Source organism: Vespula vulgaris, chromosome 9 (assembly GCF_905475345.1).
Source record: "Vespula vulgaris chromosome 9, iyVesVulg1.1, whole genome shotgun sequence".
Lineage (NCBI taxonomy): Eukaryota > Metazoa > Arthropoda > Insecta > Hymenoptera > Vespidae > Vespula > Vespula vulgaris.
The window spans coordinates 2454834-2476091 of NC_066594.1; the positions used below are offsets into that span (position 1 = coordinate 2454834).

The window sequence follows — 21258 nt, forward strand, 5'->3', positions numbered from 1 at the left end:
TATAGTGTTACTCTAAAGAGTATCAAACTTTTTTTTTATTTTACGACTACGTGATGCCAAATTTGATATATAAAAAAATACACTGCTCTTATCTAAGAATTGTTATCTGTATTAAATCCTGTATAATAATAAAATAGAATATTATTAAAATAAATTTTTATTCCATTCTTAATATTCATTAATATTTACAATTCTTGTCTCAAATGCACATGTTCAATAAATCTTATCTTTTCTCTATTATAAAGAAGTGAACTTCGAATTCACGTATACATATTTATTTGGAGAGATTCTTGATATTTTAATAGAGTATTTTATATATAAAATAAAATAAAAAATAGCGCTCGGGTATGAGCATATAATATTAAATTTGAATGCAAGATTTTTAATATTGTAAGAAATAAAACAAGGATGAATAATGGCCTTATCAATTTCAAAGATCAAAGAAACATGAATTGTTCCAATTAAAAGAAACTTTTATGAATAAAACATGTAAAAAGCAATATGGATTAAAAAATTTTATGTGTAAATGGAAGTTACTTAAAAAGTTTCAAACATTTTAAAGACAGTTCTTTTCTTATCTCATACATAAACTAGATAATATATAATTCATTTTTTTATAAATATTTTTAAAGAGTATTATATATATATATACACACATTAAAGAAATAAAGCATAACTAAAACCTTTCTAAAATTCTAGCACAAGTTCAGTCAGCATTTAAATTTACATTTTTTATGTCTTTCATATGTATATGATTCACGTTATTTGTTTATGTCATAGTCATCAATGTTTAAAAATCTAGAAGCTTCATGTATTGGAAGCTTAATTTTGCTTATGCATTTGCACTGACATTGGCATATGATGTTGGTTCCCAATTTAACTAATAGCAGTAAACTAACGAGTTTTAAAATTAATAATATAATCGTATTGTCAAGACTCGTGGCTTAAAATAACTTGTAAATCATCTGGCAATGTATGCGTAATGTCATTTATTCTTTCTTGAAGTTTCTTTTTGATTGTATCATCAATGGATATATCATTAACGCAACTTTTCTCCAATTTTTGTCGAATTCTAAGAATCATATCCACAACTTCTACTTCTTGCTTTCCTTGTACCCATGTTTTCAAGTCCTATACATTAATAGAATTTAATAAATATGCAAGCTACTCGAATAGCAATTTTTAATAGAACAATAAAAATACATACAGCTTGTGATAATGCTTCCAATTGTATCACCTGTAATTTTTGAGCTAGTTCTGTATATCTGGCATGAAACCAGCCCGAAAAATTAGGTGATCTAAAAAATCGTTTGTATAATCCTACCCAATCTCCCTTTATACCTGTAGTTAATTGAGGTCCCAAACTACTTAACGTAGCTAAAAAGTCATCTTGATTAAATAATTGTGGTATTGGAGTTGCCTAAGATAAACAATTTTTTTTATTAATTTATTTATTTTAATAGTCAAAGAGTTTTATATGAATTGAAAAATTATTACTTTGAAGGGTGATATGTCCTTTTGTAAAGGCATAAGACTTGCAATATATCTTTCTAAAGGAATCATAAAACTTTCAGTCAATTCCATCAAGTGACGTTTTAAAAGAGCTGTTTGTGCTTCACCTGGTCTTTTTGTCTGAATACCTCGCAAAAGCTTTTTTAATATTGTTTTATCTTTTTGCAAAAAAGATTTATATTGTGTATAAACACCTGGTTTTGAATCTAATACTTTGAGATTCTCTGATTTTTTTATTCTATATTTCTGAGTTTCTGAAATATATAATGTATGTAAATATATATATCACATATATATATATATATATATATATATATATATATATATATATTCCTTATTTTCATCTGTGAGAAACTTACCATTAGTTCCACCATTACTTATCCTGATAATGTGAGGCCAATGTTGTAGAGTTTTGGCAAAAAATGGATTCGTGACACCTAGTATTACAGCAGGTGGAGTAGGAGCATCTGTGGTATACTCTTTAAATTCAGAATCATGAATCGTAAAATACGGACGATGATCAGCACAATATTTCAATGGTGTTATCATACTAATAAAACAGACCATTAGTAATTCCCAATTTTAGTTTTTCCACAATTATCATTAGTTTTTACCTATGTACTTACGCGATAAGTGCTTGAACCATTTCTGAACATGTAGTTGGTGAGGAAGCCATTACTACAATAGGTTCACTAAGTAATACTAACTCCCACAATAAATGTATATGACTCACTACACTAGCTAAAGTTTTGAACATATCACTTTCGTATGCAGATGTTAAAATTAATCTTCGTGTTGCATGCACATTTGGCGCATGATCCATTGCTGCAATACATGGTACAGCAGCCTTATAATTTTGATTTGGAATGTATGTCTAAAATCAACAAAATATGATGTAACCATTACATAAAAAAAAAAAAAATTATTTATAGATATAAAAAATTTTGAATAAATGTTTATGTAATAGCACAAACCTGAAATAAAACACCCATAAGAGGTAAATGAACAATTTGACCAGGACCAGGAAGTGGCCAACGATCTATCTCCCTTATAACTGCTTCCATGACTGCACTTCCACGATCAAAAAATTCTGGTGCAATCAAAGCACACAATTCACAAAATAAATTGATAAATGGCAGTTTTGTGATGATGACGATACTCTGAAGATAATATATATATATATATGTCTTATTAATTACATGTATACATATTCATTAAAACCTTCCTACTTTTTGGAAATATCCTCTTGGTAAAGATTTGTCTTTAACTTGACGAAAATATACATAGCCCCAGTAATAGTCTTTATCACATTGTAAAAAACAAGGTGTTCTTCTATTATACTCCTGTAAAGCTGGTGTATCTTGAATCATATTTCCATTCTGCCTTATTCTTACATGATATTGTGTATCTCCCATACAACCAGAGTTAGAATCAGGAAATGCTAAGTAACATACATTAGATCTTTCTTGTTCAGAGAGTTGTATATGATTTGGATAAACCGCCTATTTCACAAAAATATTTTAATTAAAGGATGTACAATATAGAGGGTGATATATTAAATTTTCTATATGATTACCTCTATAGCTTGACCTAATTCAAGGTCAAAAGTAACGATACATATACAATGCACCCAATTAGTAAACCGTTCCCACTTTGCATATACTGTTTCTTCCTTACTATTTGAGATATGTAAGTCTGTATATGTTGAACAAGAGGGAACTGACATTGTTTAATAATAAATAAATTCTTTACTATATTGAGCATTGGTATATAATTATACTTTGATAATACAACATCACATAGAATTTTTCTATTAATATAATGCTCTTTTGATTTATTAATAATATAACACAATATTAATTTTTACAACAAACTTTGTATAGATATATGAACATCTGAAAAAAATATATTCCATTATTTAATAAAATATAGCGCATGCAAAAAATTTGTATATAAGATTTAGGAGCAAAAAACTTACATGATATCACTGTATGTATTATGCATTGTACTATATTTATTGACTATGATCATTTATTAAGAAATATTTAATATTAACAATTATATATTTCTTCATTTCTACATTTATTTTTCTTTGTTCTTTTGAAGGATATTTTAAAATTAATCATTCTAATGCATAATTATGCTATATTAATTCCAGGAAATGCACAGATACAATATCAGATAAATGTTTATTTAATGAATATATGGAAGCATAATAAATGCGTCTATTTCATCGTAATTAATTTTGTCGTAATTAATATTTATTATTTCTCCTTTATGCATTTTTTATATGCTTACGGTACGCTGTTAAGTATGTTCGACTAACTTTTGAAGTAGGAACAGAAATTCGACCATGTGATATGCGCGTAAAATATAAATCAGTGTTTTTATTCACCATAAACAGATGTGAACGTTGATACTCGTAAACACTCTCGCCATTCACTCCAAATTCAGCAGAGAAAGTCTTCATAGTGTTCAATGCTGAGAAAACGAATTCTAACCTCCAAATTCGTGTGCATGCGTGTATATTATTAGAGCTTATTAGATTTACACAGTAAATAGCCGATATATGTAGAAAGAGAAGCTTTTTTTCGTGTATTGTAATTTCACCGTATGTCGCAATAATTCTCCTTCATGTTAGTCTCAAAAAATATATAACATTTTCTTCTTAACAAAGAATCAAGAGCGATCAAGAGCATGATCTTTCTTAAGAATTCAATTGTTCAAAGTATCGGAAACATCCATCACTTGTCACAATCGTCTGAATATTGACGCGGCTTTTTTATGACTATTGAGATTATTTTGAATTATAAATTTTCATTGGTTGATTTTAAGCCCGCCAAAATATGTCAATTTTATCAATTTTGAAATACGATAAAAGTGAAAGAGTTGTACAATATATTCGTGACATGATTTAATAATGACCTTGAGCTTTCGATACTATTCGTGTTCTAATTTAATTCATAATAATGTATTCAGTGAAACTATTTTTCAAACCTAACATTTCTTATTTATTTGACACGAATGCCATTTGTGTTTCTAGTAGTAAACACAGTGAAAGGAACTTACGTTCACTTAAACGTTGTTTCCCCTTAATAAATCAGTGACATAGAATGAGACAAACTCGTGATTTCATAACCTTCTCTTCTAATTTCTAATACGTTTTTACATTTATTATAATATTTGAATTGTTTGCTTAAAAGAATGGCTAATTTAAGTGCATACAAACAACAAATACGACTTATAAAACAATATGCTTTTGAACATAATATATCAGAATCACAAACAACTGAAATGTTTAACAAGTGCTTTCAAATGCTTGAGATAAAATATAGTAAAAAAACTTGGAGTATTTTAAAATTATTAAAATATATTACAACATTTATATTTGCATTATTAATTATTTTCATTGGCCTATATAATCATCCTTCTTATAATACTATGGTATTGAGAAATCTGCAGAGTTCTATTTATCCTGGTTTAAAAATTTTGCGTAAAATAGCTTTACCAATTATTGAAAAATATCCAATGTTGTCAGGTATTATAAAAAAATAAGTAATACATTTAAGACATATTGTCAAAATGTTATTTACTTTATATATATATATTTTTTTGTTCATATAGAGTTATATGATGAGTGGTGTTTAGTTGAAAATCAATTTTTTTATGTTAATGATATGGATTGTTGGCCATGTAGTATCACGAGTTCGGTACCTGATCTAACAAACCATAATATAACTAAAACATTTAATATTGGCATTCCTTATACAAAAGCAGAAAATAATGTAGCTGTTAATATGCAAGATTTATCTGAGATATACTGGTATAATAATGATACTTTTAAAGAAGATTCTAATAGAATATTTTCTAATAATGATGCGTATCGGTAAGTTATGTTGATAACTTATATTTGATTTTATTATTATTTTATAATTATGAAAATATAATTTAATTACATAGTACTATCCATGATGTTATGGATAAAAGATTGGACATTTATCCATCTGAGTTTCTTACAACGCATATAACATGGAGAATAAATCGTATGAAACCTGGAAGAATTATACGTAAATTGTTTCCAAAACCTATGGAAACTCCTAATTGGTGGGGACAAAGTATAGAGAAATTTATATTTATCGATGAAGCAAACTCTCCTCTTTATTCATTGGTATTAAATTAATAATAAATTAAAATAATAGATTAAAAGAATAAGAAATTCTATGAATTTATTTTAGCCTAGACCTGAATGCAGTAATGTTATATTAAGATTTACTGATGGAGCAAGGTTAATAAAGATGATGCCAAGCTTAGAGTGTCAACAAAATTGCAAAACTTCTACGATTCTTCTTTCAAATGGATACACATGTATGTTTCATCTTTTACATCTATGTTCTACTTTTAATATAAGGAAACTTACTTATTTTTATAATTCTTTCAGTATGGTATAATTGGTGGTATTGGCGTCCAATGAGTTTACCAGTTTCTAATTCAACTGCTATTTCTATAAGTTATCTTACTTCGTTTTGTTAGAATTATATTAAAATTAATAATAAACATGTGCAATATGATACTTTTGCCAAAGTTTATAATAAATTATATATTATAATAAATAATTTTATATTTTGTATCATCACAATTTATTTTATCTGAGACAATAATCTATCTAATATATATATATGTAAGACTTACATTTGCAAGACTTGTTTGCCTTACATTTTTAGTAATTATTTACATATACTATAATTTATACAAATATAATGAAAAAGGCAACATGCAAGTATTTCATAAGAAATTAGAAATTGCTATAAGAAAGGATTTAACAGATTTAAGGAATACAGCAGACCAATATGTCAAACAGACATATTTGTAGACATCATTAAAAGAATAATAAAATAAATAAAAGAAGTGTTGTAATTCTGCCTAATATGTAATTTAACTAAAAGATATGAATTATTTAAAGTAAGATCAAAAATAAATTTTCTCTATTAATATAATACATTTGAAAGTGATCAGATATGTAGAGGAATAAAAAATATATCCTCTTAAATAATAATTTTAGATTAATTACAAGTTTCTTAATAATTATTTTATTAATATGATATATTCCTATATAGGAACATAAAATGCATCTCCAGCAAGCAATCCTGGGGAATGTCACAATATAAATAATTATCACTACCAATTTATTCAAACTTTTCTTTAAGCTTTTGTTTGTATAACACAGGTACTAGAGAAAGCATTGCAAAGATACACAAAATTATCATACTATTCCAGGACCATGCATCACTAGACGAAGTTAAATTATGTAATGTTTGTCCTGCTTGTATTGCAACAAATGATGGTGGTGCAACACCAAAAAATGTGCCCACTGTGAAAGGTATTATAGGGACTCCTATTACAGGGCTAGCTAAATTTATGAACCAATTAGGTAAGAGTGGTGTCATTCGAAGAAATAACATATAATTTAAAAGATGATCTCTATGCTTAGCTACCATCACTGTCCATTCATTAGCTTTTTCTGGGAAATATTTATATAATAACTTTCTTCCTAATAATGATGACAGAAGATAACAAAGCGTTGCACCAACTGCACTGCATGTACATACTAGTAAAAGTGCTATAGGAAATCGGAATAAGAATCCAGATAATATCGATAAAAAAATAGATCCAGGAATTGCAAATGTTTGCAAACTGATTTATATATGTAAATATATATATGTAAGGAAAAAGATATAAGAAATATTAATCAAAATTAATGGAATATAAAATACATTTAAGACAAAGGATACAATATATAAGTAACGAATAGACCTGCCAATACTTCAAAATAATATAAATCCTTATATCTTCCTAATAATTTTCCAAGATTTTTTGCATCTTCTATATGAAAGGGTAATTTCATATATTCCTTCTCTTCTCTGTAAGATAAATAAATATGAAAGAGATTTATCTTAACTTAATGAACATGACAAATTATACAAAAAATATTTCATACTCTGCTAATTCTGGAAAACTCATATAGACATAAGATAGAGCAGTTAGTGACGCAATGAATATCAAAGTAACTGTTAATATAGCCCTTCTTGTTGAAGTTTCTCCATTCATTTTTCTTGACTCTACTGTAAAAATAATCAAATTCAATCTAAAATGACATAAAATGTTACAAATTATAGGCTAATAACATGTAATATTTAAAACAATATATAATAACATTAATTAATATATTTAGCCACGTAAGCAAATCGCGAAATAAGTTTAAAACGAACAATATAAAAATATTTTGTTAAAATTGATAACTAATACAAATCGATATGATATATAAAAATGATATTTGAATTAATTATTGGAGTTAAAAGATACGAAAATGAGGTTAAGATGATCTTTTAAATACTATTATTTGAGAAATATTACGAATTAATAAAATTCTTAAAAGCAAAGAAAAATAACATGACTATGTGATTATATATATAAATACAAATTTTTCAAAACGATTAATAAAATTATATTAATATTACCAGTATTTGTATTAATTTGTGCACTCATTTTTACGTCGGGTTTTACTTGATATCAGGAAAAACACTTCTTCCATTTATATTATCGAATGATTTACTTAAGATTTATGAATGTCGTATACTGTTTATACCATTTCATGCTACACGAGATACAAGAGCGCTCACTAGCGGCCGTTCAACTTATTAACTAGTATACCGCCATATTGTCCCAGAAAAGCGAGTCAACAATTTGTAGCCAATGTCATTAGTAACGATTCTACAAAACTTATTGAATTTCCTACTTTGATTTCATCTCATAGGGGAAGAAAAATGATATATCTATTATATTTCTTATGCAAATTTAAATGCAGAAACAAAACATAATGAGGTACTATTCCAAATATTACTTTTTAATGTTGATCTCAAATATTTTTACCGCGCTTCGGTTATATACCTTGTATGATTTGTACTAGTCCGTTAAAAATTTTTCGAATATGATATTTTTAAGTTATTTCTCATATATTCCTTTATTATTTGTGTTTTTATACGAAGAAACGAGAATGTAAATAAGTAGACGAAAAGGAAAATTGGAGTTAAGAAAAGTTAATGGAAATGAGAGACAGAGAGAGACAGAGAGAGACTGAGAGAGAGACAGAGAGAGAGAGAGAGAGAGAGAGAGAGAGAGAGAGAGAGAGAGAGAGAGAGAGAGAGAGAGGGGATAGGTGAAGGTGAGAGAGAGCGAAAGAGAAAGTAGAGAAGGAAAGGGATCTTCGTTTTGAGTGCAGCGATATATGTATTTCTAGCTACAGGCGCCTTTTTTTGATCAGAATTATGAAGAATATTCGATCTATTTTGGTACTTCCTTTCCTTTCCTACATCCCGACTCCTCGGACAGTCGAAAACGTACATACGTAATCTTGAAGTTTGCTATATATCGAATTAAGAGGTAATTATATAAAATGTAAATATTAATTACGAATTTGATTAGGAAGAAAGTAATAATCATAATCATTAAGTATAAGCGTCGTCTTATATGAATATAAAAAAAAGAATTTTCTATACATAAAAGTTCATAACATATTCTTGAGTTTTACTTATAGATATGTCGGATCATTATAAAAGATCTAAAAAATCGTTTGTGCATTTTATCCAACTTTTCATCACCGTTTGATCCTAAGCGCACTATTACTGAGATACAGACAGTTATTAGGATGACGATCTTTATCTTTGTTTTCATGAAATTCCAGTCACGTAGGACGAAAGGTCGGCACGAGATGCAGAAAGGAGATGGCAGATAGAACGTTGAGAGACGCGGTGCGAGAGAGAAAGAAAGAGGGGGAAATAAAGTCTCTACAGCGAAGATCGCGTAGCGAGGACAAACCGGCATACCAAAGACAGACCAAGTCCAGATGCTGTCTGTCGTACTAAATGCGGCTGTGTGGAGATCATAGAGTACTTTGGGATATCCTGTCCCGGGGAAATCGTTCGACGTGAAACAGGAAGTGGGGACAGATCCTGTGCGAAGTCATACTTTGGAATCCCAGGGGTTAAAACGCTCCACATCGCATGCCTGTGTATCGTCACTGTTAACTTCTTACGTTCCTACTCCTCCGTCCTTAGATTTCTTCATTTGTTTGAAGAAAAGAGACTTTATGCCACACATGAATCTTAAATGTGTGAGTTCATTCATGATCATTTATTTTGAGCAATTTATACCATTCGCTAGAAAAGATATTAATAAGGAAATCAATATCTCCTTTCCAGGCTATTTTTCGAATATCCTGTTTGTATAGATTCTGATTAAAATAAATTTTTAATTATGATTTAGATTCTTTTTAAATGCAAGTACAATAAGGTATGTATAATAAATGTATTAAGTATATAAATATTATTTTGAATTCTTTGATTTATACGTGTATCCATTTTAATGATACAATATAAAATATTTTTTGTTTGGAAGAACAAGTAAAGAAACTAGGATGGACGTATCCAAGATATTATCTCTCTGCATTCAAGCACGTAGACGATTTAGAAACTGGTTGCTCCTTCGTTATTCCCAGAGATGCATCGGTCAGCCTACGAAAGGAATGGTGGTCACTTGGGAAGAAGTAGGGTTGATCGTCCAGGTAAGAATTATGTACCTATATATATATATATATATATATATATATATATATATATATATAATACTAGTTGGAGAGAACCCGTCGAGAAACTACTTCACCTCCAAGTTTTCTTTCTCTTTTTCTCTCCCTTTCTTTTCCCCCCATCCCCACCCCTTTCTTTCTTTCCACCGACAGAGATTTCCTCTCCTACGATCTCTCTCCCCCCACCCCATCGACCTCGGTTTCTACCATCTCCCTCTTTCTCTCTTTCTTTCATTCTTTCTTGTTTCTCTCGTATACGCTTTTGCCTCGTCTCTTCTAGTCTCTATCTTCGTTTCTCTCACTCTAGACTCTCGCGGTTATGTCGTGGGCGGAAATTAGTATAACTCGTCGGACTAGTCGCGTTGCGACCGCGCGTTAGTACGCACGTACTTCGAAAGAAACGTCGAGAAGAAATACAAGAAGAAAAATATCACATCTCTGTATTTTTTAAAAATGTCCTCTTCTTTTTCCCCTTTCTTCGTCTTATCTAATATCTATTAAACAGAGGGTGATCGTGTGTGTTGTGATAACAATGAATTAATTTTTTGTTTTATTTTTGTGCACGAACTACGACACTAAATCAAGTATCAACAAAAACTGACAGACTATCCTTAGTGATACGTGAATTTTTATTTTCTAGACTCTACATCAATTTCGTGTGTTCAATTGGGTGCTGTGATTAAAAGAGAATCATAAAAAAAAAGAAAAGAAATTTTTTTTAATTTTCTCGACTCCGCGACGATGAGGACAAGGATTACATCATGACAGAGCCGAAACTGAAGGCAGCGTAAGTATTTTTATTGATCGATCGATTAATATTTTCTCTTTTTATGATCGAAGGAATGTATTAAACATTCGTGTTATAATCAACTTAACGAAATTTTTATAGGATCGGTTAGATTTTGTCTGACTCGTAACTTCCTTGTAATCAATTGATCTTTACCGGTATCGTCGTTAAAAGGGTGTCGACTTTAATGTCGCTTCAATAGGGCTCTAGAAACTTATGTATCTCTACTTGCTCATAATGAATAACTTAAGTGTCTATTAGAAATATTTAACAAATTATATATAAGTTGTCAAATATTTTCTATAATTCAATCTTAGACTAAATAGTATAAACGTTTTTAAAGATCGTGAAAAGATCTACTGTTTACATGATGACAGAGACAAGCGAAGACAACGTGCGTTTATGAATTATGCAAGTAGTACACGTGTTTGCTCTTCCGTGTAGTGTGCCGTATATTTCACCGAATTCACAACACTCAAGGAATTATCTTACGATTCCTCGTATAGTGTGGATTCGAGCAAACTATACGATGAACAATATCGTGTAATGATGAAACTCGTGTGAATTTGTAATTAGGATGTAATTCAATATAACTGTATTGGTTAGTTAACGACGATTTAATGTTCTTTGATCTCCTAACGAGTAAGATTTCAAAAATATTTGATATTTATTTGAATAATTTTTATCAGGATAGTAATACTTATTCAAATAGTAAATAGAATTTAAACTACATTGATACATTACAATAGTAAAATACATCAGAATAATTTTATATAATTAAAATACTAAGGTACTAAAGTAAATTACTTTAATAATTAATGTACGTTATAATATTAAAGTAAATCGTTTTAATAATTAAAGTAATAATTAAAATACATTACACAGTATTATATATAAAGTATAATACAGAAATACATTAGTACATTAGAAGTACTAACAATAGTATATAGTATTTCACTACATTGTTATAAAAATAGTAATAAAATTATTCAAATAAATATAGAGTATTTTTTGATCTTTCAACGAGCAAAAGTTGTATTATATTTAAACGATCATAATGATTTTAATATCGTGAAATTTTTAAGCAATTTTTCAAACTATAGATTAGGAGTTATCGTTAAGTGACCAATCACTAAAATAAAGTATCAAAAGAAAATTCAAAATAGACATTTCAAGCGTGAGATACCACAGGCATTATTTTCAAAACGAATGCCAATGAAATGAACTCTAGCTTGTGTTTATCGCGTTAAATTCAAATTCCTCGATCGTATCCTACGTGGTGGTTGACGTGCACGAAACACGTGGCTATGGCTCGCGCCGAAGTAAAGTTATTTTTTTTCGATGTTTATTGAAGTCTCTTTTGAAAATAAACAATGCCAGACACCGTAGAAAAGCAAGAGGAAATTCTTTCTATCTTTTGCATCGTGTCAATGGAAGCAAACTGTGCCCACTCCTTCCGAATCCCATTCATCGAGTTTCGTCTTAAAGATATTTAATATTTGCTCTCTCTATTAATCTCTTTCTCTCTCTCTCCTTCGTTTCGCAAATTAATGAGGAGCCAGATTACTTAAATCTTACACGTATTTCTGACTCAATATTTAGTATTGAATGGAATTCAAAGTATGAATCTTGTCAATGGAGGACACACATACAAGTACTTAACGGTTTCTCTTATCGATGATATTAGGCATGCGTGTCGTGCGATAGAATAGCAGAGATTATACTTCTACAAGACGTTAGAAGAAGATGAGCAAAAAGAAAGAAAGGAATTTCTTGCAAAATTGGCAATGTTTACATCGTTTTCATGTAAAAAGAGATATCTATTACGTCGTTCTTTCGAAGATGCCGAAGATTGTTAGTCGAGGCATGCTTTTGCGCAAGGGCCTTCGATAATCCATAAATAAAATAAACAGAGATTGAAATCCTCATCACGAAGAGACGAATTCGGCGGAGGGATTGCATTTGCATCGTCGACTCTCACGAGCGAGCGAATCGAAGCGTTGCATTTTGATTGCGCCGTCCGCACACGCGCATCGAGTTTGCGCGCGAGAAAGCGAACTAGCCAACGAATACTTATTGTACACATAGGACGACGACGACGACGATGATCGAATATATATATGTGTATGTGTGTGTGTGTGTGTGTGTTGCGCCCTCGAGAAATATGACACGTGCGCACAAGCAATTTTAAGTAGGCGAAGAGAAACTACCGAGTACCATACATGGCGAAGCAACTTATTGTATTTTCTTCAGCTACTCTCGTTTCTACTTCACATTTGCTTTCGTGACTGCACAAACCGGATAACAACCTACAAAGAGAAAGAAAAGAATAACATAAGAGATACTTCCTCCTTTTGCTAAGCTAATATCTAATCACTTTAGTCATTTGCATATTATGTGTTCTGACAAATAACGGTTTTGAAGGAAATGTACAATTTTATTATTGTATTTCTACGAATAATTATTAACAAACGTTTTATAATTCAGTGTATATATTTTATATACCGAGATATACAAGCGATTGCGACTAATCTCTTCTTGCTAATAGTTTTTTATTTCTTTTTTATTTTAAGATTTTGATCTCTTCTCTTAATTTGTAGAAAATGAGAAAAGTTTCAACAGAATGCTCTATAATAGGTACGAATGCATTCATAAGTACTTGTAATGTACGCGCATGAAAGCACAGACTCGTGTATCAGCGATGACGTAGATGGATCGCGATTCAACTGCGGATGTAATTACATCGAGAACGAGCCGGAAGTGGAAACGGTCCGAACGCTTTTGCCGCTTAAAGAGAGTCTTTATACGGACGAGTTACGTCGATCGGTTGCGATCGACGTTTGGCTTTCAACATTTTCTCGTTCTCTCTTACTCTCTTTTGCTATCTCCGTGGGGTTAAAAACTCCCTGCGGAGACTGGATGACGTGCGGTTTATAGCGCACTAATCAAACATGTAAGATCTGCTGTTCATCTCCTGTGTAGATCTCGATGCATCTATATGTGTGTATTTGTGCCGAATTTTATTTTAAGAGAAAAAGATCTCAACCACAAGAAATTTTATTATTTTTTTCTTCTGTTTTTTTTTTCTTTCTCTACAAATGTCGAGAAATTTCATTTTGATCGTAGAACGAAGTCAATTCGTAGAACTCGTATTTGTGCTTTACGTGCGAACACGAACGTGACTTCAATACTTTGGAAAGAACTACTCGATGTCTTTGGAGACAAGGTACAATAAGAATACTTGGACGTTCCCACTTTATGCGTCGCCATGAATCTTTAAAATTCTTTCGAACGGCGACTTCTCTGAACTATGTAACGATTCAACCATTGTTAAAGTTTCTACGAGAAAGAGAGAGAGAGAGAGAGAGAGAGAGAGAGAGAGGGAGAGAGAGAGAGAGAAAAGAAAAAGAGACGAGCTTATTTATTTGCATGAAACGTTTGAAATACGCAAAAAGAGCTCGTGCTAACGTAATCTTTACATCGAGGCATGTACCGGCTACTCGCGTCGATTAATTTGAATAATGGCAAGCCATTCGCTTTAAGTTTATGCTCACATATGTAATCTGACCACGCATGCATAAAATTCGAAAACGAGAAACAAAGAAACGAGTACTATATAATGCATCGATTTCAAGTGCTGCATGTGTATGTCGTGTTTGTATGTATATATAAATCATTTTTTATTTATATGAATTTAAGTTATCTAAAGAAGAATCTGAGAAACAACTATCTAATGTATTCGTTGGTTAATCGCATGTACAGTAATCAATGATTACAAGTAACATGATCTATAATGCCAAACTGGTACGCCGACTGCCAACAATGGCGATTCATTACGCATTATAATGACAACAACGGTTTTATAATCGTCGTGTGGGACGACAGATCCTTGTCACGTGGTGTAGGTCAAAGAAATGAACGAATTTCAATGTACCAATCACCGTTTGAACACGAACTTTCCATCGACATAACGCTTGTAATAAAAACAATTGTCATTGTAATGTATTTTCAGGTGATGCCAAAGGAATCTTGTTGCGGGTTACTGGTAACCCTAGTGCCGTTATTCGTCGGTGTCTGTGATCTCGCCGGCGCGATATCCGGTTCCCAGTATCCGGTGTGTAAGCCAGGTCTAGAATTCTGGTCCACCGAACGTGCATCTTGTTGGCCCTGCACGAGATGCGCACCAAAGTTCACATTGAGTCCTTGCGCTGTGCATCAAGACGCGATTTGTGGACCACTCTCAGCTTTGGAGCTTGACTGGTCTTTTCTGTCAACAAGGAAGAGACCTGAGAACGGACAGAGACGTTTGGAAGCGGTGACGTCAAAGATGCTCTGGCGATTTCCGGATTTAGATCAACAACAACAAAAACAATCGCAGGAGCAACAACGTCAACAGGAGTTAAGACAGGAAACGAGAAGTCTCGTCGATGCTACTTACGACGACGAAATAAACGTGGGAGACGTTGACGAGTTCTCTTCTCAAGAACAAAAAGTAAAGAACGAGAATCGTAACCTCGTATATAGACTTCTAAAGTTTCTCTTTTTTAATTTCGATAGCTGTCGGTTAGTATAATATGCGAGGGCTTTACAGACAAACGTTTTAGAGACACACGTTTTACTTTCGCAGAGGCCATATGACCCTCGAGAGAGGAGAAAATCGAACATCGAAGGATCTCTTTCATGGGATTGGCAGACTGCCGCCCTTGTACTCGCGGTATGTGCCTGTGTGGTGTTCTTTTTGGTAGCAGGCTGTTCGGCCTTGGTTTATGCGAGACAATGGCGAAGGATGAAAAAGAATTTTGAACCAGGTACATGTGTATTTCTTATCATATTCTCTTACTAATTCATAGTTTTCAAATCAATACAACGTTTAAGTCGGCTTGCCTCGAAGGACAAACGAAGATACACGGCTTCCTCTCTTATCGACATTGGAAATCGACATCGAGCATGTTCGCCATTAAACGTTATCCTTCCTGCGCTCGAAAGGACCGGCATTTTGTGCGGCAAAGCAAAAGGGCTCGACTCCGGGCCCTAGGGAAGTACGCGTAAACGTATACTCCGCGAGTCCTTTAAAATGCAAGGCGAGATTTTCTTCATTAGAGGGCTGATCACGGCCTCTCCTCACCTTGGCTCGACCTACCGCGCCCGGATATGACGTCGCCACGTCCAACGCGCTCAACGTACCATCGCCCACGCTGTCACTATCGCGTACACCGTTCCGCGTTTACTATATCTACTTATAACCAGGGCCGTACTTAGTACGATCGAATTATGATCGAATTTCTAAACTTTTTCTTATGAGAAATGAACAGACAACGTTTATCCAATCATACTTATTTTTATGATCAACGATCATGTTACTTCTTTTTTTTTTATCATAAACAATGGACAATACTTTTTTTTAATTCAAATTATCTTCGATCAACATTGACATAGTAATTATTAAGAATTAGATTTTCTAGTAATTACAAATTACTACGTAAGAGTTAATCGAAGATAATCAAATTTTTTCTTATCCGATTGAATAACATTTCAAATCGATGTTAAAGCGATTGTATGCAAAGTGTTACTCTTCAAAACGTTTCTCCTTTACAATCGTTACTATAGAATAAAAAAGAAAAAGAGTGTAAGTCGCGTAACGTTCTTATGATCTATGGTGCACGTGTATACGAGGCTACTACATGCATTTGCATAACGAGCATTACGCAGAACTCTTTCTCGCCGGAACACCTCCCCACTATTGAAGTCGTGTATCGTGCCACGTATCGCGTGCACGTTTGTGGGAACCGATTCAAGCACGATTCGTTAATGAAGTTCGTATGAATGGAGCTTCGTTACCGGCGTCCTTTCTACTATCAAACATGTATAACGTGAAATTAGTGACACGTAAAGTATTATAATCGTGGTAATATAAAAGATGACGTATAAATTCGATAATCTCTGCTATGGTTTTATAACGATCTATATAAAGATACGATACATTGAGAATTAGATTTAAAATGCGAGAAATGCAATTGAGATGTGAAAATTATATTGATTTAAAATGACAAGCACTGTCATTAATAACGTTAATAACAATAATTGTTCTCTATAGAAATATAAATAAGAATCAAATTTGAAATGTAAAAATCAAATTAATGGCACGCATCCAATAGCAATAATTATAACGTTTTAATAGAATAATTTGAATTGATTCTTTCTAACGGATTCGATCGTAGATAATAAGTATTCATTTGTAATCGGTACCGTTTCATTACGTCTAATGGTCGGCCCACCCGGGGTTACTGATTCTGATTAGACACAATATGGAGAGGACCTATAAAAGACGTCCCGCTTAAGTCTCAACCTATTAGGAGAAGCAGCTGTCTAAAATGGGCCTTGAGAAAGCTAAGGCACGCATTCCATGGCCATTCATGCCACATTCCACCTTGACTAAACTCGATGCAATCAAAGATTATATGTCCGAGCAATTCATCGTGCGATTTCATAAGCGTTCTTTATATTTTGCAAGACTCAACTTTTTCTTACTTAATGTTGTTACGTTATCATAGTTGTAAGTTATTAATAATTATTCTTTTTTCTTTCAGTTGGTCTCGAAGAAATCTCTGCCCGATTAAACGTTATGGTTAAGGCAGAATTAGCGGAACTCGTTGCAGGTGCACCGATGAGTCCAGGTGATCCAGAAACCAGGTGTCAGTACCTTGAGAAATTATTAGGTAAGCATTTGAAAATTATGCGTATTTCATAGTATCTCTTCGATTCTTAAAAGCTATCATCGGTGAAATTTCACCTCAAAAAGATAAGAGATACAAAGTGTAATTAATTTGTCCTAACTACTATAATGTTATTTGCAATCATTATATATCAGTATAGTATATACTATTGGCATATTATAATACATTTTCTTTATATACACCTACTAAATTTTTTCTTTCTTATTGCTCTCTAAAATAGAAAATAATAATAATATTATACATATAACTTGTATAATATATATTTATATATACATTTTTTCATACAGATGTAAACTTCTTTTCTTATTGCTTTCAATAAAATAAAAGATAATATACTGTGGTAAAATTTCACTTATGATAGCATTAACGTCATTTCTTTTCTTTTCTTTTTTTAATAATAACTTTTAAAGGGTTAATCTCATACAAGAATCATAAAGGACAACTTGAAGCAGATTTTTCTACAATATATACTTATATACTAGTAGAGATATCACGTGGCGTATATCGTTCGTGTTTATTCGTTCGCTAAGTGCATATTACATTAATCTAAAGCCCCATTTTGATTCTGACCCTCAGTGTAGATGTACTTGCGTACGCATTCGCGACGAACGCTTTGCGAAGAATGATCGAGGCGAGTATGCGAGAGATAAATGGATGGAGTATGGGTAGGGGTAGAGTATGGCAGGGTAGGGAAGTGGGAGAGAGGGATTTCAAAGAGAGCGTAAATAATAAATTCATTTGATTCGAACCGCGGTTGAATGTGCTTCACGCGTATACGTCACGTACGTTGTGGGAGAGAACGTGTAAAGAACTTATCCTCGATAATGATCCTTGACTAGAACCGACCTTTTACGAAATTCATTCAATCGATCGTTTCCTGGGGTTTGATCCTATGAATGAAATGAAATTCATTGCTTGAATTATATTTAAAAATTATTAATATCGTAGTTTCAAGATTTATTAAAGTGGATCAGCCTATATAAAAATATAACAATGTTAATCCGTTAACTGAAATGATTTTTGATCTATGAACGTAGATCTATAAAATTTATCTAAATTAAAAGTAAAATAAAACAAATCAAGATAAAAAGTTCAATTGATGAATTGCGAAAAGAAAAATTAAAAAGTATTGATAATGTCTTCTTAGTAGGAATTAAAATTATCCATAACGCCATAAAACTTTGAGGTAGCATATTGTGATATCTACTTTTGTTAAGTTTCACTTTATCTTGTCACAAATTTTTTTATTATTATTTTATATATATTCGACATTTTAAATATTTCTTAAGTATAAGTTATATATATATATAATTTATATTAATATAAGTAAATAATACTGTTAAATAACTTTTACATTATATAATTTCTTTGTAAATCTGCAAAAACATGGATTCTAGAGAATTAAATCTTTTTCAGTTAACAGGTTAATGATAATTGTAATGGTATAATATAATTATTATTATAAACGAGTATAAAAAGAACTTTGAATATAAACTTGACCAATTCATTAATTATTAGAATATTAACAAAATAGTATAAAACAATCATGTTATTAATTTTCATAAGAACAAGTTTGAAAAGAAGTCATCCAAATTATTTGAAGGCAAATTTATGAATGAAATATTAATTGTCGTCATTTTAAACGAATAAAATCAAAAATACAATAATACTTGCTGAAGTAGAAGGACAATAAACGAAAAGATAATGATCATGCGATATGCCAGGACGCAATGTTTGACTTATAGCTTACGCTCCTGGTATATTTCAGGAAATAGTCGGGGTTGTTTGTAGTACTCGTAAAATAGACGAGACGATAGCAAAGTTGTGGCTAGATGCCATGGCCTTTGGGAATCTCTTACGTGGCCTTTAGAAGGGTAAGGCATACACTTCGGCTTAATTATTTATCACATAATAAAACAAAATGACGTGATTGTTCCTAACGTTTATATGCCTTCATTCATTTTCAACTCGGTACTCTTACCTCTAACTTTAGAATTTCATCGTTGAGAGAACATGCACCAGTTTGCATTTTCGAGATTGACGCGCGTGATGCTGAAAATCAAGCTTAGCGTCCAATTTTAGGTTCAACATTAGACGATATATCGTATATACGTTTCGTACATATATATATGTATGTGTATAAATTGATTCGATCGTTCGAGAAATACGAACACGTTTAACGAATTGATTAGAAATAAAAGAGAAAACACAGGAAGTATATATCGTTAGATAAATATCAATTGAGAATTAGAAAGAGAGAAGGGAGAGAGAGAAAGAGAGAGTCCTTATATATGTACGAAACGTATGTACATTAATTCGATCAATGCCAATAATCCAATCGTTCGAGAAATTCTAGCACGTTTAGCAAATTAATTTGAAATAAATGAGTGAACAGGAAGTATATATATTGTTAGATAAATATCGATTGGGAAAGAGAGACAGATAGAGATAAATAGAAAGAGAGAGAGAGAGAGAAAAAGAGAGCCCTTGAACAACGTAGGTGAATTGGGGAAGTACTCGGTTTGGTTGATTGGCCGGTCGATCGCACTTGTTTCCTCTTGCTTACAGACCGGAAACGCGAAACTCCGGTGATGGCTGGTTGGCCGGAAGTGGGTGGGAACCTCTACATCGAGGAAGGGGAGACACCGAGAAGCAAACGTTCACAAATCGCGCGGATTCATCGAAACATCGAAACGATTCTGAGCCACAAGACGAACGTCATTGACTGATCGAACAAAATCAAGAGAGAGAGAGAGAGTGAGAGAGAGAGAGAGAGAGAGAGAGAGAGAGAGAGAGAAAGAGAGAATGAAAAATCTTTAAAAGGTTTATTCTCTCGCATCTTGCTGGATGCTGGAGGAACGATGACGTATTGGAAGGATCTCTCTACGATGCACAAAGTGTTTTGTACACAGTTATCGAGAGGTATATATCGTTCTTCTTACCCTCCATCCTTCCCCTTCACCCTTTCCTTCTTCTCGATCGATAACATGATGGAATGTACGATACGAGAATATATTTTCAGAGAATTACGTCATGATCTAATTCTTTATTGCCATTTTATAAAGTAAACGACGCTTGTGTGTCAAGATTATGAACTTATGGTGTGTATGTATATTCTTCTCCGCCTTTCTTTTTCTACACCTGGTTCCTGATATAATTATAAGAAATTTTCGAAGAAAACTTGATAAGAGAGTATATCCTCTTATATATTATTGGTCCCGAAACTCGAGTGAAACTCGAGCAACGAGAGACCGCTTAGCTCTTCCAGAGGAGAGGATTTCTTCAAATTTATTTATTTTTCTCTCTCGTAGCTTTAATACGCAAGGAAAAAAAAACGAAAAATAAAGTGGAAACTTTGTAATATAACACGAGCCTTTGTATTCATACACGCGACACGATTATTAAAAAAATAAAGTGTATAAATATGTAGAGGCAATCGTTGTCTGATTGTATACACTAATCTCCTTTGAATCCTTTTACTTTTCCAAGAGACAACTGGATTTAGTTTTAAGATTTCTTTTTCTTTTTTTATTAGCTTATTAAAGATTTAAGTTGGTGACCGAATAATTTAACAATTAGATATTCGT

The 21258-nt window shown here is 31.9% G+C and overlaps 4 protein-coding genes and 1 long non-coding RNA gene across 7 annotated transcripts; 3 read left to right on the plus strand and 2 right to left on the minus strand.

Annotated features, from left to right (window-relative positions):
* Positions 1-139: 139 nt before the first annotated feature.
* On the minus strand, positions 140-3859 carry LOC127066257 (protein DENND6A). The gene is made up of 9 exons (XM_050999755.1): positions 3491-3859; positions 3089-3407; positions 2742-3014; positions 2487-2672; positions 2139-2386; positions 1872-2062; positions 1498-1766; positions 1208-1420; positions 140-1131 (listed from the first exon to the last, which is right to left on the minus strand). Exons 2-9 carry the CDS (start codon positions 3236-3238, stop codon positions 931-933), a joined length of 1731 nt encoding a protein of 576 aa, XP_050855712.1. The 5' UTR covers positions 3239-3407; positions 3491-3859; the 3' UTR covers positions 140-930.
* An 851-nt stretch (positions 3860-4710) lies between these two features.
* Positions 4711-6099, plus strand: LOC127066267 (uncharacterized). Its single transcript, XM_050999768.1, has 5 exons — positions 4711-5050; positions 5137-5398; positions 5473-5680; positions 5748-5877; positions 5951-6099. The coding sequence occupies exons 1-5, from the start codon at positions 4717-4719 to the stop codon at positions 6040-6042; spliced, it is 1026 nt and encodes a 341-aa protein (XP_050855725.1). The 5' UTR covers positions 4711-4716; the 3' UTR covers positions 6043-6099.
* Positions 5404-8192, minus strand: LOC127066272 (transmembrane protein 41 homolog). 2 transcript variants are annotated; one of them, XM_050999780.1, is made up of 4 exons: positions 8028-8192; positions 7508-7631; positions 7302-7430; positions 5404-7203 (listed from the first exon to the last, which is right to left on the minus strand). In XM_050999780.1, exons 1-4 carry the CDS (start codon positions 8053-8055, stop codon positions 6696-6698), a joined length of 789 nt encoding a protein of 262 aa, XP_050855737.1. In that variant the 5' UTR covers positions 8056-8192; the 3' UTR covers positions 5404-6695. The 2 variants fall into 2 exon arrangements, with proteins under 2 accessions (XP_050855737.1, XP_050855738.1); XM_050999781.1 differs by having other exon boundaries at positions 7508-7628; positions 8028-8185.
* Positions 8193-8213: 21 nt separating this feature from the next.
* LOC127066281 (uncharacterized) lies at positions 8214-10123 on the plus strand. Of its 2 annotated transcripts, XR_007782346.1 has the most exons (4): positions 8214-8391; positions 9251-9679; positions 9768-9858; positions 9964-10123. It is a non-coding gene; the product is annotated as an uncharacterized LOC127066281 (long non-coding RNA). The 2 variants fall into 2 exon arrangements; XR_007782345.1 differs by having other exon boundaries at positions 9251-9858.
* A 343-nt stretch (positions 10124-10466) lies between these two features.
* LOC127066524 (uncharacterized) lies at positions 10467-21100 on the plus strand. Its single transcript, XM_051000377.1, has 5 exons — positions 10467-10937; positions 14950-15429; positions 15565-15745; positions 17525-17653; positions 20240-21100. Exons 2-5 carry the CDS (start codon positions 14953-14955, stop codon positions 20398-20400), a joined length of 948 nt encoding a protein of 315 aa, XP_050856334.1. The 5' UTR covers positions 10467-10937; positions 14950-14952; the 3' UTR covers positions 20401-21100.
* The last annotated feature ends 158 nt before the right edge of the window (positions 21101-21258 follow it).